The 16,554-nt window shown below is 39.9% G+C and overlaps 1 protein-coding gene across 1 annotated transcript in view; it reads right to left on the bottom strand.

The window, feature by feature from the left end:
• Positions 1 to 16,554, bottom strand: part of SEC24D (SEC24 homolog D, COPII coat complex component) — a 109,178-nt gene that overhangs the window by 11,681 nt on the left and 80,943 nt on the right. The window contains exons 13-19 of the mRNA XM_074273759.1: positions 16,224 to 16,317; positions 9,367 to 9,483; positions 7,260 to 7,430; positions 6,099 to 6,195; positions 4,334 to 4,479; positions 2,441 to 2,579; positions 58 to 176 (exon numbers count right to left, since the gene is read on the bottom strand). Coding sequence (XP_074129860.1) covers positions 58 to 176; positions 2,441 to 2,579; positions 4,334 to 4,479; positions 6,099 to 6,195; positions 7,260 to 7,430; positions 9,367 to 9,483; positions 16,224 to 16,317 — 883 coding nt within the window. The remainder of the gene's footprint in view (positions 1 to 57; positions 177 to 2,440; positions 2,580 to 4,333; positions 4,480 to 6,098; positions 6,196 to 7,259; positions 7,431 to 9,366; positions 9,484 to 16,223; positions 16,318 to 16,554) is intronic.

The raw sequence follows: 16,554 nt of genomic DNA, 5'->3' as shown, positions 1-16,554 counted from the left end.
GGCCAGCCAGACAAAGGCCGGCATCTCTGAATCCAGAGTGGGCCGGGTCTTTCTCACCTGGCTGACAGCAGAAGGGCTGGCACAATTCTTGCGGTAACATGCCAACATGTGAGCGGTCTGATGCACCAGGATGTCCCGGACTGTCTTCAAAGGCTGTGTGAGAACGGCTGTGAATGCTACAAGCAGAATAGGTAAAGGATACGAGATTTAGAGACAGGTTCCCAATAGCAGGGAAAATACCCCAATGCATTTAGATTTAGCTTTTCTAATTCTAGGTAAGAAGGCCAGCATTCTATTATCCCTGAACTGAAGAGACTGATTTTGCATCTTACCTCTTCCTTTCTTGTAAGGGAACCCTAGACGTAGGTAACTCACTACCTGAATTTGTCCCAAGTTGCTTACACCAATTAAAAAACCTCAGTGTCAGTTTTAGCATTTTAGCATATTAATTGAAGAGGAAATGATCATTTTTGACTACGGATATGGAGATGATACACAGACCATCTGAGCTCCAGCCTCCCCGGTGCCTCTGCTTTACTGAGGTGAGCTTGGCCTTTAGAAGGCAACACTTGGGCAGGTTCTCTCAAACTGGAAAGGTTGTGCAAAGGGCCTAGTGACTATACACCTACTACCTCTTGTCCAGATTAATTAACTCAGAAGTGGCCCGATGTCCAAAGGGTGGTATCAGATCAATGGGACCACAGAAACTCATGAAGACCTCCAGGAGGAGCATCTGGATGTGGAAATGATGAAACCATCGTCCTTTCAAGTACTGATGCTATAGTAATTACAGCACCTCACGTTTATGTATCACATCAAGGCAAACTTCAGAGCATCTGAGTGACTTGTGCTTTAATTTTGCTGACTCTCAATTTCTTCATCTGTATGGCCTCTGGGGTATCTTCCAGCTCTAGGTCTAAGATCTGGGATCCTGATGTAAAATTTGTAAAATGCTCTCTGTGCTAAGTTATCGTGGATGTAGGTTTCCTTAAGGGAAGCACAGGACTACAGAGGTGATACTCACATTGTCCTCTGCTTTGGCCATTCCATATCCAGGATATTTTGTATACTGGTAGAGAATAGGGACAGCTAGGTGGTATAGTTGATAGAGTGCCTGAGTCAGGAAGACTCATCTTTCTATATTCAAATCTGGCCTGAGACACTTCCTAGCTATGTTACCCTGGGCAAGCCACTTCACCTTATTACCTTCAGTTTCTTCATTTGTAACATGAGTTGAAGAAGGAAATGGCAAACAATTCCAGTGTCTTTGCCACAAAAACCCCAAGTGAAGTCATGGAAAAGTCAGCCATGACTGAATTATACTGGGTACCATATTTTAAGAAGATCATGTTACCCTAGAGAGCTCCCAGAGAAGGGCAGCCAGCATGGTGAAAGGACAAAGTGAATGGTCAAACAAAACAGTGCTTGCTTCTGTTTTCAATGAAACTGAATTGAATTGAACATTTCTAGGGGAAAATATATTCAGAGTTCCAACTGGAATTGCAAGGAGCTGGTGGGTCCCAGTTCTTAGTTCCTGGGAGTGGTTCCCATCTTTTAAGGAAAAGAGGTCAAAATGGGAGATGGTGAAGGTTGGGAGGAGATTTCAAGGATAGGGAGTAGAAAGTGAAAAAGGTAAGAGATGGAGAATTAAGGAAGGAAACTAGCATTAATTCAGTGCTAGTCCTGACCTAAGTGCTTCGCAAATAGAATTCAATTGACCCTCAAACAACCTTCGGGAGTCAGGTTCCACTATTATCTCTATTTTACAGTTGAGGAAACCAGGGCAAACAGAAAAGTTAAATAACTTTCTTGGAGTCACACAACTATTAAGTATATGAGGCTGGATTTGAACTTGGCTCTTTCTGACTCTCTGGGTCCAACTCTCTATTAACCTGCTGTTGAAGCAAGGTCTCCTACCAGTTCAAAGGATCATAGATAATTAGAGCTGGAAGAATCCCTAGAAACAACTGAAAATAAGTTACAGAGAGGGGTCACTTATTTGTCCAAGATCACACAACTGATAAGTGTCTAAAATGGGATTTGAACCTCAACCTCAGTGGTCTCTCTACCCTTTCACTCTTGGGCTGCCCTTCCAACAACTTCTTTTCTTTTCCCCATGAAAAAAATTTTGGATGGGCACTCTAAGACAATAGGAAACTGGGCAAGGAAAATCCCCAATCAGACAATGGAAAAGAAAGAGGAGACCTCATGACCCAGAAGCCCACTGGTTGGGGCAGATACTTCATGAAAGACACAGATCAAGCTGCTTCCTGATTGTCTCCACAAGATATGCTGGTTCCTTACTTTGAATTTCGGAGCATATTCACCCAAGAGCAGTATTCTAGGAAAAAGTACCTTTCAATCAACTAAAATACCTCCTGACCCACCCACCCGCACCTTCAGCCTGTGTAGGTTCCCCTTTCCAGGAAATAGGTTTTACCTGATTTGGCAAAGAAGTTGATGAGGGCATCGGTCTCACAGCTCTTGTAGAGGTCTGCCAACTGGCAGCTGCAGTTCAGGCTGATGTTGTGGATTCTCAATCTTCTCTGACCACTGATAGTTGTGTAGAGTACAGCACACTACATGCCAAGGAGAAGATCACAGGCTTAACTTGCTGGTGGTCTATGATTAATTAATTTATTCAATAAACTTTTTATTAGATGCCTACTGTGCACATTGTAAGTACTGTGTTATCTCTCCTAATTAGAATGCAAACTCCAGGATTGGGATGCCCCACTTTTCCACTTGTATCTTCTGTGCACAGTATAGAGCAAGGCACAGAGTAAATGTTTAATAAATGTTATTTAATTTTCTTTCAATAGTAGAGAGTAGAAAATATAGGTGATCTAAAACCAAGAGATATCAATTAATTTTTTTTTCTTTTGAAAAGAAGAATCTAAGCTCTTTAAGACCTGCGATCATTTCAGCCTTATCTTTGTATAGTACATGGCAGATGCTTAATATATGCTTGCTGAATGAATGAATACATTCAGGGAAGGGCCTGAACTCAATACTGGACAATTCCTTCAAATATTCCTAATTCAGATCTATATCCACAGAGTTGTGAAGCAATGGATTCCCTTTCTTTCCTGACTTGGACTAGGAACTATTCACAGTCAATCTTTTAGCAGTCCAATCTTTCTGGGTTCTGTTTTTGATCACAACATAAAACCCGATTTCATATTGGCTGTAACTCCAAAAATCAATGTATCTACACAGAGAATAGAAGCCAAGTGATGAATAAGGATTCATTTAAAGACTGTTTTAGCATATTTTGCACTAGGTAAATCAGAGCAATTAAGTGATGTAAATAATAGCCCTTCATCACTCTACAAAATAAAATTCTCCTTTATAGATTTCCATTTTTATAAATTGGCAGTTCATCTGAAGAAGGTATTGGAGGGGTTTGCCATTTCCTTCTCAACTCATTTTTACAGATGAGGAAACTGAGGCAAACAAGATGAAGTGACTTGCCTAGAGGCATATGGCTGGTAAGTGTCTGAATCTGCAATTGAATTCAGGAAGATGAATCTTCCTGATTCCAGCACTCTGTCTACTCACCACCCTGCCTGTTAAATCCTAGGAGAAGACAGATTTCCCAGGGGAGTGGTAGCTCTTGGAGTGAAGGATCTTTTATTCTCATTGCCTAGCACAAAGTAGGTGCTCAGTGGAAACTCATTAAATTGAATTAAAAACCCTTGAAATTAAAAAAAAAAATTAATTAAGGCTTAACTTTCCCACAGTCATTCAGGGTATTAGTGATGGGCCAAAGATAACAAAGATAAAAAAGATAATGAAGTATGAGGTTCATGTAAGGATTGAGGGTGTCTAGGTATTGGAAATAAAAAGTAAACTAGGAAGCTGATGAGAGATGCAGAAGGGAAACTAGGTTGGCAAAAAAAAAAAAAAAAAAAAAGAAAGAAAACCAAACCTCTATCCTCTCCCCAATAATGAAATTTTGCCTAGAACATTAATGGCAGAAGACCTTGGAAGCCACTGGATACTTTGAGCTCCAAAGGAAATACAGGGGGAGTCATGAGAACTGATTCTAAGTAGCAGAATGTTTGTTCTATAGAAGAGGAACTCCATTTGACCACATTATTGTAGGTTGACTAATTACATGTGATAGGACCAAGAGGAAATTCGTGCCCTCTCCTAAATGGTCCAAGATATCCTCTAGAGATGAAAAGGCTTTTAGGGGCCAACTAATCCTTTCTCCTCCCACTCCCATTTTGCAGGTAAGGAAACTGAGACACAGAGAATTGAAGGGACTCATCCAAGCTTCAGTAGGAGTGAGGGGCAGACGAGTGTGGCCACAAAATCAGTGTCTCACCTGAATGAGGGCACCATTATCTTCATTCAATTTATCATCATGCTTGAACTCCACAGTCACGGCTTTGTCACAGTCCACAGCTGCCATCTCCACATCTGTAGTATTGTTCATGTAAATAGCACCAAAGAAATCAGTGGCTCTAAAACCTGAAATCAGAAAACAGAAATTCTTGGTTGAAGTGACTGTAGCTCCCTCCTTTTTCCATATCTTTATCTGTTTTATGATCCTCCAGCACTTTGGGTGCCTCTGTGGAAGAATGATGGACCTATAGATGTAAATTTCTTTCTATAGATTCAAAGTTTCTCAAAGGCAGAAACTCTTTCATTTTTGTCTTTGATTCCTTGGCAGAGTGCCTAACTCACAGTAGGTATTTAATAAACACATTGATTGATTGAAAGAACAGGGTCAAGAAATGCATCACTGGAGAAAGCAAGGATGGGTGGGTGGCAAGCTGTATTAATGGAAGGAATAGCCCCCTCCCCTCCGGGAGGATATGGATTCCTCTTCTATATGCATTGATTCAATGAAATATGACTGTGTCTATCACATGCTTGGTGGTCCTTTGCTATCCCCCACTGAAGGGAAACACCTGTTCTGATATGATCACACACAGAAAGAATATTCTGAGAGGGTGAAGGTCATTAGATGCTTCATCTCTGATCGTTGGTCACAACAGCTTTGACTTGACTTGACTTTATTTCCAAGCTTAGAAAATAAGGAATGAAATACAGTTTGCAAATTAAGGGCTCATTTCTCCTTTAAAAGCAGATTCTATTGCAGTGGAGAGATGGATTTAGAATCTGAGCTCACGCATTTGAATCCTGCCTTTGCTTCTTGTTAGTTAGGCAACCTTTGCAAATCATTTCCATTCCCTGAGGAGGGAAATTTCCTCATTTGTTCAATGAGAGAGTTGACCTAGGATCATGGGAATATAGATTTAGTGTTATAATGGAACTTAGAGGTTCCAGAATCCAACTCTCTCATTTTAAAGGTAGGGAAACTGAGGCCATAACTGAAAGCAGTTGAATCACTAAAGAATATAACTTTTAAGCCTTTTTTTTTTTCTAGAGCTCTCTCTTTATATTTCGGATCAATATCTATTTCTCAGTTCTTATTATCATTATTGTTTTCATTATTATCTAATAATAGCTAATATTTCTATAATGTTTGTTGGCAAAACACTTTATGAATATTATGTCATCCTTACAAACAATTCTGGAATGTAGGTGCTATTGTCATTCCCATTTCCCATGAGAGAACTGAGGTAGACAGATGTTAATTGCCTTGCCTAGGGAGATATAATTAATAAATTGAGTAGGAATTTGAACCCAAGACTTCCTGTTTCCTAAGTCCATTATTCCATGCTGGTGGATCCTTTCAAACTTTATATGCCATGATGCAAACATTTTAAATTAACCTCAGAAAGTAAAGAAAACCATATTTGTCTTTTGTTGACAATTCCTTCCTTCATTTTGGTGTAAAAGAGACTCTTGACACTGCAAGGACTGAGTCAACCTAAATTGTATGGAAATTATTCTGCCAAACACAGATCACAGGCCTCTCATCTTAGCGATTATAGATCCTGAGATTACTTCATTCAACCCCATCCATTTACAAGGAAGAAAGTGGAAATCAGACCATCTACTCCCTTCCAGGGCCCCATGTACTTAGATGTTCAGAGATACTTCCCCCTTCTTTGTCATTGGGGAGGCTCACAGATCAGGCCAATGTGTGAATTGATTGGGATTGGGATTACAACATTTACCTGTGCTGGTGCGTACCCTCATGATAGCATCAAAGCCTGTCATTTTCTGGACATCATTCCTGAGGTCGTTCAAAAATGTCTGGCTGTCCAAGTGCTTCTAAAAAAGAACATTTTGTCTGTCAGTGTACACCAAAAAGAGGAAAAAAGATGAGAAAAGCGACCCTACCAGAAACATATATGTTTTACAACAGGGATGTAGAGATCAGAATGGGCACCATTATTTCCATTTTATAGGTGGGGAAATTTAGAGATAAAACAATTAGCTTCCACAGATCTGAGAATGTTCCTAGTGGAAAGAACCTTAGAGTCTGTCTAATCCAATCATCTTATTTTACAGAGAAAGAAACAGGCTCAGTGCTGAGAATACATGCACTTTAAAGATAAGGACTGTTAAAAAAAATATAAATAAAAGATAAGGATTGTTTCTTATCTTTTATTCTGGTGTATCTAGCACAGTACCTTGGATACAGTAGGAATTGAATAGGATCATAGAGTCAGAGAAAGGGACCTCAGAAATCAACCAGTTAAGCCCCCTTATTCTTCTGATAAAGGAACTAGACCCCAAAGAGGCCAGGTGACTTGCCCACAAACACACAACTAACACATTTCTGTGACAAGATCCAACTTTGGACCTTCCTGCTTCCAGACTCAGCACTCGATCCACTACCCCCGTAGCATATTTCTTTGTGATTTTAACTGTGCATTTCTATTTGCTAAGCTACCATCCTCACACTTGTGAAATAATTTCTGAAATCCCAACTGAGCAATGTTTGTTCCAAGTCTATGAGGTGGTCCTGGACTGGCCAGGGAGTAATGAAGCAGACTCAGTCTCATTCACCATTTCATGCAAGGAAAGGAAAGCAAAGAATCCTCTTGCGAAAAGTGGGAAAAACTTCCAATTTTGGGCAAAATCCCCAGGAAACATAGAACTGAGCCTGCTCAGGATAGCAGGGGAGCTGTGTGCAAAAGACAGAACTCCCTTTTGAGCATTCTTCTTTGGGGATGTTTTCTACCTTTCATAGAAAATTAGAACTCAAATTTGTTCTGTCCACAAGAGGGCAGAGCCTGCCAACCTATGAGAAGAGGGAAATCTGGTAAAATAGAAGCAGATGGCATCTATAGGAAGCATCTGGCTTCTTAGGGAAGGGGGGAGCTGGCTACCTGGAAGTTGTTGTATTTATACAGCGTGCCTCCAGTCTGCAGGGTCACCAGGCCCATCGAGGCCACGTCCACATACTGATTGGGGAAGAGGAAAAGGTTCACACAGCAGCCACTTGCCACACAGTCCTTAGCCAGGGTTTCATAGATGTTGGTCTGTGGCTGGAAAAGCGTCTGAGGGTAGAGATGAAAAAGAAAACTCACACACATGTGAAAAATTAACTCCTCCTCTCTGATCCTTGCCCAAGACACTCCATCTCTCCTGACTCAAGACATTTTTGGGGGGTATCCCCCATCCCCCTCATCTTAGCCTCCTGGCTGCCTGCCAGTCCCCGCTCAGACTCCACCTTCTACAGGAATCCTTTCCCAATCCCTCTTAAGTCTGCGACTTTCCCTCTGCTCATTGCCTTCAATTTAGCCTGTCTATAACCTATTTGTTCATAGTCATTAGAATATTGTCTCCCCCATCAGATTGAACCCCTTGTGACTTTTTCTTTCTTTGAACCCTCAGCATTTAGTATCTGGAAATGCTTAATAAATGCCTGTAGACCTGAATTTGAAAGTAGCTGAAAAACAAACCAGCTCATGGGTTCATAGTTCGAGAGCTCAAAGGGACTTCAAGGCCCAAATGGACCAATCCTTTCATTTGACAGAGGAAGAAAATGAGGCCTTCAGGAAAGCAAAGACTCAAGCCCTGTGTAAGGAGAGGATTCTGGTTCTCATCTTAGTGAGTGGAGCAGGTCAGACAGAAGGGACTAGTCACAAAAGGATACTTCTCTCCCCAAAAAGGAATGGCTTGAGGCTCAGATCTGTAGGCTTCAGTTTCTATGTCTCAAAGGGCCTTTCTCTACATGCTGTAGCCTGATCAGCTTGCAATTATTCATGTCCAAATCCCAAGAATTTTGGTAGTTATCTAAGAAGTCTTAGGGATGCTCTGGCTCTGCCTCTGTTTCCAGCTCTGGCCTCCTAGGAAAATGTAGCTTATGTGACTTGGCTAAATTTTCTTCTTTCTTACCCCTTCCTCATTAGTACAGGTCTATACCATCTCCATTAGTGCAGGTCTCCATTATCCCCGTTAGTATAAATCTATACCATACTCATTAATACATATCTACACTATTCCCATTAGTACAGATTCATACTTTCCCCCTTATTTTAGGTCTATATCATCCCTATTAATATGTTTACATCATTCCTATGAGTACAGATCCACACTTTTCCCTTTAGTCCATACCATCCTAATTAGTACAGATCCACACCCATTCTCATTAGTTCAGATCCATACTTTCTCATTAGTTTAAGAGTTCACACCATCCCATTAGGACTGGATCTACACTCTCCCCAGTAGTTCAGGTCCATAGTTTCTCCATTAGGTCAGGTCTATACATCCCTATTACAAGTTTACACCATCCCCATTAGAACATGTCCACACCATTCTCATTATGCTATTTCTTTCCTCCTCTCTACAGTGTGATCCATACAGAAAGTTTTGTGATACTTAGTTGTCTGAATGCAAATGTTTTTATTTTCTAAACTTCCTTTCCCTGAGAACTATTCCCTTAAGGGAACAGCTATCTACCCCAACAAAACAAAACAAGCAGTTCTAGAAATATGACAAAATGATAACTGGGAACTCTCTGTATAGATAAATGATTCTGGGCTCCACAAAGGGCAGGGAATTCCTTGGGGACATAAAGCATCAATATTCTCAAACAGTCTAGCCAGGAGTGGGGTTTGGTGCAGTAGGGGAGTGGTGGCCCTACATCACCCAGGTATATGGTAAGAAATATGAAGTATTCCCAACCTTGGAGAAAAGGCATTGGAACTCTTTGACAAACAGTGATCTTCCTAATGTGGAACCTAGACTAAGAGGATTATTTGGACATTTAATATGGATGTTACAATAGAATTAACTCAGTTTATATGAAAGTCAAGAGGCAACATTTCAGTTATTCACCAATTGGAACACAAAGACACCTTTGAGAATCCGAGGCTGGGATATGAATCTCGCTGCCCCCCTATTCAGTTTTTTAGAAGGGATAAGAATGTGTCTGCTTCTTGAAAGAATGAAGGAATGTGGAACCTACAAAAGCTGCTGCAGGTGAAATACCTTTTCTTTGTCTGTGTTGATCAGTTTTCTGTCATCTCGGCTTTTCAGTTTGCCCGGGGCCTCGGCAGTCGGCAATGATGAATGGAAGATGTATAGCTTTCCTGGACAGTCTGCTGCCTAGTACAAGGATAAAAAAAAAAAATGCCTCCACTATGCTGTGCTTACTTAGAAACTATTGGGATTAATTTTCATATCATACAACTTTGTAAATTTGGGGAGTTCACAGGAGTTTAATTACTATTCATTCTTCAATTCAATTCAACATATATTAAACCCCTGTAATGGGTAGGAGCTGGGTGGAGAAGGGCATTGGTCCTGAAGTCAGGAGGACCTGACTTCAAATGTGATCTCAGACATTTAATAGTTGTGTGATCCCATGCCAGTTATTTAATCCTGTTTGACTCAGTTTCTATATTATAGAATGAGCTAGTGAAAGATACTCTGGTATCGTTGTCAAGAAAACCTCGAATGGGGACATGGGAAGTTGATTTAAAATTAAACTCAATTAACTAAAAACTCAACAACAACAAATGTGCAGGGTACAGCTCTAGATACTAGAAAATAGAGATTAATAATGACACACCCTCTTCCCACAAGCAGCTTACAATCTATTCGAAACAGAAGTGATTTGTGGTCCAAAACATTTCCAAAAAAGGAAGTCTCTGGCAAAGTTCTATTTCTACACAGGATCACAGATCTGGAAGGGGGAAGAAACCTCAGACAGACATAATTTTCTCTCTGCAAAGTTTCAAAGATCTGTACATTCATCCATGTATGGGCCCTCTTCCTGGACAAAGATCACATACAGCCTCTTCATAGCTTAGAGCAAGTCCCACTCAACTCACTTGTGAGATCTTGATCAAATAAATAATTCAACCCCTTGGGACTGCAGTTTCTTCATCTATAAAATGGGCGTGGAATTTATTGGATTAGATAGCCCCTAAGGTTCCTTTCAATTCTAGGTCTATGATCATTTGTCCTAAATGGGCAATACTTATTATTAGGGATATGTTGGGGCTCAAAATGAGGCTAATATTCTGAGTAAGGGCTTTTCTGCATGTTGCCGCGCTGTTCCTTGATAAGTGGACAGAGAGATGTAATGCTTCTCTAGTTGAGCAGGAATTATTTTGTTTGTGCAACTTTGAAAAATTCCAAAAATTACCTCTACACCAAAAGGAGGCATCAGCAATGTTTGCATAGGATCATGAGGTTTTAAAGTTGGAAGGGACTCTGAATTTCATTTGGTCCAATCCCTTCAATTGTAGAGACTAGGAGATCATTCATGTTATCTCGGGTCATCTACTTCCAAAACTCTGTTCTGCTTGCTATTCTCCTGTGCTTTAGTGAAAGACTAGTCATAAATACTTAGGCACTCCAGTAGGTTTAGGATTTCTTGGATGCAGATACTCCTTCCAGTAGTACAGATCACAAGTCTTTCATACCTCCTCCTGTATAATATTTATCCATGTTTTGCTCCCTTAGTCTTCCATAAAAGGCACTTCCTTCTAGGGCTTTTCACATTTCATAAGCACCAGGGCAACATCTGGGCCTCTCCCTGATTAGCCCTTTCCTTGACCACCTGACCATTCCATCTCCTTTTCTGAGAAGATATTTCCTGGACACCAACTCTCATCCCACTTTTGTACATAGGTGGAAATTAGAAATATACTGCAACTAACTTACTTTCATACTTGGTTATAAAGAAATAATAAATGTCTACTTTGTTGCAGGCACTGGGGATACAAAGACAAAAATGAAACAATCTTTACCCTCACAGACTTTACATTCTCTTGGGGAGTGGTGATCCAATATCTACTTAGAAATGTAAGATATACAAGTACAAAGTCATTTCAGGGAGGGGAGAACACTAGCACCTGGGAGAATCAAGATTACAATCACATTGCGTAAAGTGAGCAGAACCAACAACACTAGATTGTACACAGCAACAAGATGATTATGTGATGATCAGCTGTGATGGACTTCGATCTTTTTAACAATAAGGTGATTTAAGACAATTCCAATAGACTTGTGATGGGAAGTGCCATCTGCATGCAGAAAAAGAATGATGGAGACTGAAGGAAGATCAAAGCATAGTATTTTCACCTTTTTTGTTTATTTTTTGTTTTTTGTTTTTTTCTTTCTCATAGTTTTTTTCCCTTTTTGGTCTTTTTATCTTGCACAACATGACATATATGGAAATATGTTTAAAAGAATTACACTTATTTTACCTCTATCAGGTTGCTTGCTGTCTTGAGGATGGAGGAAGTAAAGGAGGGAGAAAAATTTGAAAGGCAAAGTCTTACAAAAATGAATGTTGAAAACAAACAAACAAAAGGATCATCATCAAAACCAGACACACACACATATCAATTTCTTGCAGGAGGTGGTCCTTGAGTTGAGCTCTGAAGGAAGCTAGGGATCCCACTGGGTAGCTAAATGGCTTAATAGATAAAGTTCTACGACTGAAGTCAGGAAAACTCATTTTGCTGAGTTAAAATCTGGTCTCAGACAATTTTTACCTAGGTGATCTTGGGCCACTTAATTTCACTTAATTTAATTTAAAGTTACTTAAGTGACTTTACTTAACCCTGTTGGTCTCAAGTTTCCTTATCTATCAAATGAGATAATGAAGGAAATGGCAAATCAGTCTATCATCTTGGCAAAGAAAATCCCACAGGAGGTCACAAAGAGTCAGACATGCTGGACCACAATAACAGGGATCCATTTGTGGAGGTGAAGAGGAGAGTGCATGCCAGCCACTGACATAGGAGATGGAATGTTGTGCAAGGAGAACCATCTCTTACTAGAACACGGGATGCAATATGTCTGGGAAAGGCTGGAGATAGGCTGCAAGGGATTCTAAAATCAACAAAGGAGTTTGTATTTTCTTCTAGAGGCAAGAAGGGACAATTGGAACTACCTGATCATGTGTGAAGGAATGTTAATTTGGCAGAGAAAGAAGGGTCCAGGTGCCCTCACTAGAAATACAGAAGTTATGAAGAGGAGGCAATTTAGGGGAAAGACAATGAGTTTTGTTTCAAATGTGTTGCATTTGAGAAGATTATTGCTGGAGATGTCCAGAAAGCAATTGAAGACACAGAGAAAATTTAAGGGAGACACTGGGGTTAGATATATTTATCTGGATAGAGATGATACTTAAATTCATTAGAATGAAAGAGAGAGAGGGAGAGAAAGAGGGAGAGGAGAAAGGGAGAAGGAGAGGGAGAGAATTTAGTGTCATGAAAATCTAGGTAGGAGCAGGTGCCTAGGAGTGGATGATGATCAACAATGTCAAATGCTGCAGAGAACAATAATGATAAGTTCTGAGAAAAGGTCATTGAGTTTTGTAACTAAGATATCATCTTGTAGCTTTGCAGAGAGATGTTGTAGTTGAATAATGAAGATAGAAGTCAGATTACAAATGGTTGAGAAGTGAGTAATACAAAAGGAAGTAGAAATAATGAATGCAGACAATATTTTTAGGAGATGGATGTGAAAAAGGGGGAGAGATATAGGATGATAGCTTGAGGGGATGGAAGGCCCAAATGAGAGTTAAGGATGGAAGTTGTGTTTTGTAGAAACCAGTAGAAAAAAAAAAGAAATTAAATATGGAAGAGGATTGTGGCAGAGGTAATCTGTCAAAAGGGATAGGAAGGAGTATCAATTAGAGGCTTGGCTCTAAGTGAGGAAAAGGGTCATCTTAGAGACTGAAACAAGGGAGGAAACAATCAAGAATAACATAGAACTGACTTAGAACACAGGGTTGGAGAGAAGCTTGTACCAAAGACCATGATTTTAAAGTCAATTTTATAATAACAGTTTAACTGAGATAAGTGCACTCATCTGGGCTGAAGTTCATTTTCCTCATAATGAATTAGAGATGACACCCATAAATCAAGTTTTTCTGAGAAGGGAACCAAGAAATGTCAAGTAGATAGCATTTTAGGATTACAGATAGAAGGCTGAAAGGGAACCCAGAAGTCATCTGGTTTAATTCTTTTGTTTTCCAGATATGGAAAATGAGACCTAAGCAGTTACATGAGTGTCCACAGTGACCCGAGAGTCAACTTCAGAGGGAGAGTGGCTGATAGCTATTGTTGACATTCTTATATTGCTCCATCCACACCTGCTCTCTGCTAGGCCTGCAACTGAGCATCATGTCTTTGCTGCTTCCCAATTGAAGGCTACATCTCTATTGCTTCCATTGTCTCATTCCCTCTTGGGCATCTTGGTTCTTCAATGAGTGTTATTACTTCCATTGTCTTGGCTGGGCCTTGGTCCTTCATACCAGCTTCTGGGTGGCTATATACTCTCCATAATAAGGGCAGACTAGAATATTTTAGTCAAAACCATGCCATGCCCAATTAACAAAATCCAGGCAGAATACCCCTATGTCAACATTTAGTCTTTTCTTTTTTAACTCTGTATCTTGAGCCAGATTCTCAGACAAATAACTGATTTAGGGTTAGAAATTCCAAACTTCCTCTCTGGTTTTCCATGCAAATAAATTTGAGATAGGCTTTCCTTTCATCTCACAATTAGGTCTTTATTATATATTGATAGAAGCAATTTTCTCAAATGGGAATTTTCTATATCAACAAAATTACTTGTCTGTTTCTTGCTATCTCTATTCCCCCAAAACTGAAAATTAAGTATGTATTATAGATAATTTAAAGAAAAGTCCCCTTAGCCTGAAAAAGTTATGCATGTTTTAAGTATAAGTACAAAAGTAATTTATTGCTAAACTTCTGTTAAGTTCTATCCTATCTCTCTTCACCTATTGTCATGGAGGACGTCAATTATGGATAACTTGGAAGATTTATTTTGGTAAAAATGAAGTGCAATATTAACTCCTTGCTCATGGAAGGTTCTAGTTTTAAAAGGATTGAATGAGATGTGAAAAAATAAGATGTCTATTAAAAGTATTGGATTCTGTGAGCAGGGAAGCATTTACAGCAGGAAACGTGGTGTCAAGGAATTTCAGAGAAAACAAGCACAAGAGGCTTCCAAAGAGTCCCTCTTTATCTTTCTGACAAGTCCATTTGGATGTGGATTCTGTTTGTTTCCACTCCATCTGCTGGGCCTGGGAAGTTTATTACTTCTGATGATTACAGAGAGGTTTTCTTTGGCAGCGATCAAAGAGCAAGCAAAGATATTATTACCATGGGGGAGGAAAGTTTCCAAATAACTGCCATTGGCTCTTCCAGGAGAAAAACTTCACTTTTATACTCTTCCATTGGGGTTCCTTGGCCTTCAGCCCTGTACTTATTAATGGTTCCTTTACCAGTCCCAGACCTGCCATTTTTTTTAAAGGCCATGCCTCTGCTCATTTTTTTCAAACATTTTAAACAAATAGGCAGTGTTCCCATATTTAGCTGCTTTTCTTTCAAATTCTTGTAAGTAAGTGTTAGCTAGTGCCATTGTGGCAGTTTCAGTTGATTGGGGGGGGGGGGGCGTGTGACATACTTTTCTCACAAATTCTATGACCAAAAAGCCCTCTTCCAATTCCTCCTTATGGTGTGGAAGTGATCCTATGTTCTTGAAAAGTATGGGAGAGAATCACAAGTTCTGGCAGATTCTCCCAGACAGGAAACCCTTTGAGAGCAATCCCAGGAAGGGACTCTGGGGGTTTGTCATTCAGGCATGAAGAAAGAGAAAGACATCATCAAGTTGGCCATACAGAAATGGATTGCTCAATTCTTGATGATTGTCTATATGAGTATTGAGGGATTGCAGTCTGTATTGGTGGAGAGGGTACCCACATCAATAAAATCAGGCTTGAAGGAAGCATTTTGCAAGACATCTGTCTGAGGTTATCTTGGAATTACTTCATTCTATGATCAGAATTAGAGTTCTTCTTGTGTCACATCTGGGGACTCCATGTGGAGCAGAAGTGAAGAGCAAAGAGTAAAGTTGCAAAGAGGTGATTTTAGTTTGGGAATTAGGAAAATCTCCCTTCAAGAGTATAATGGGCTTCCTTGAGAGGTCCTGGGTTCCCCTTTCTTAGAGATCCTCAAGAAAAGACAGGAAGACCACTAGCTGGGGATGGGATGGAGAGCATTCCAATAAGAGTTGAACAAGAAGGCCAGCAAGACCCTTCCAATGTTCAGATTTTGTGATCTAAGGTCTAGTGCTATGATATCAGTTTATAGAGAGGGAAATGATCTGTGACGCCACTAGGACATACAGGTAACAAGTAGCAGAGACAGCGTCTCATTCACTGCTCTATCCTTGATACCTGGCACAGAGTAAATACTTAATAAATTCTTGTCTGTTGAGTCATTACAATTTGACTCTATTGACTCCAAAACCAAGAGTTTCTTCATCACACTAAGTTGCTTCTTTTTCCAGGCAGAGAATTTCCATTTTTATAGGGGTTCAAGGGCTCAAGACAGGTCTGAGCATCCAAAAGTAAAATAATTGAGACATTTGGCCCCATTTATTCAGTATAGGAGATGATGCTGAAACAATTTCATTTCTTTTTCTTTCTTTCTTTTTTTTTTTTGGTAAGGCAGTTGGGGTTAAGTGACTTGCCAAGACTCATATAACTAGTCCGTGTTAAATGTCGAGGTCAAATTTGAACTCAGATCCCCCTGCCTTCAGGGCCAGTGCTCTATCTAGCTTCCCTTGTTGAAACAATTTACAAATAAGATTTTATAAAGTTCATCAAAGAAACATTTACATGCTGATGTTCAGATTGGAATGTAAAGACTAGAAAAACTGGGAATTAAAAAAAAAAATTTAAGTGATTTCTCCCCATGACTGAGGATCTAGAGTCCTATAGAGATCACAGCAAATGACCTTAAAAATAATTTCCAGCAAAGACTTAGTTATCACAGACTGAGAAGTGTGCTCACCTTTAGGGCTTCCATGCCAGCTTGGACGACAGGAGCAAAGACTGTCTCATTCTCATTAGAATCAGCAAAAATCTCTGGAATCTGGTCCAACAAGCTACAAGAAAGAGTAAGGGTCATTACCAAAAGAAATTCTTAGCTTCTCAGCCCCCTACGATGGCCTCATTTTGATACCCACCATGGCATGTTTGATGTGTCCTGGTCTCTCAGGGAATGTCTGCATTCCTGGACCATGATCTTATAGAGAGATCAAGGCTTTGGGTAGAAAAAACCCACCAATGAACCTCAGGCCTCCTTATTTACTCCATTACAGATCAATGACCTTGTTATCAGT

Source organism: Sminthopsis crassicaudata, chromosome 6 (assembly GCF_048593235.1).
Source record: "Sminthopsis crassicaudata isolate SCR6 chromosome 6, ASM4859323v1, whole genome shotgun sequence".
NCBI lineage: Eukaryota > Metazoa > Chordata > Mammalia > Dasyuromorphia > Dasyuridae > Sminthopsis > Sminthopsis crassicaudata.
The sequence above is the reverse complement of the archived record's forward strand: the minus strand, read 5'-3'. Positions and strand labels throughout refer to the sequence as shown.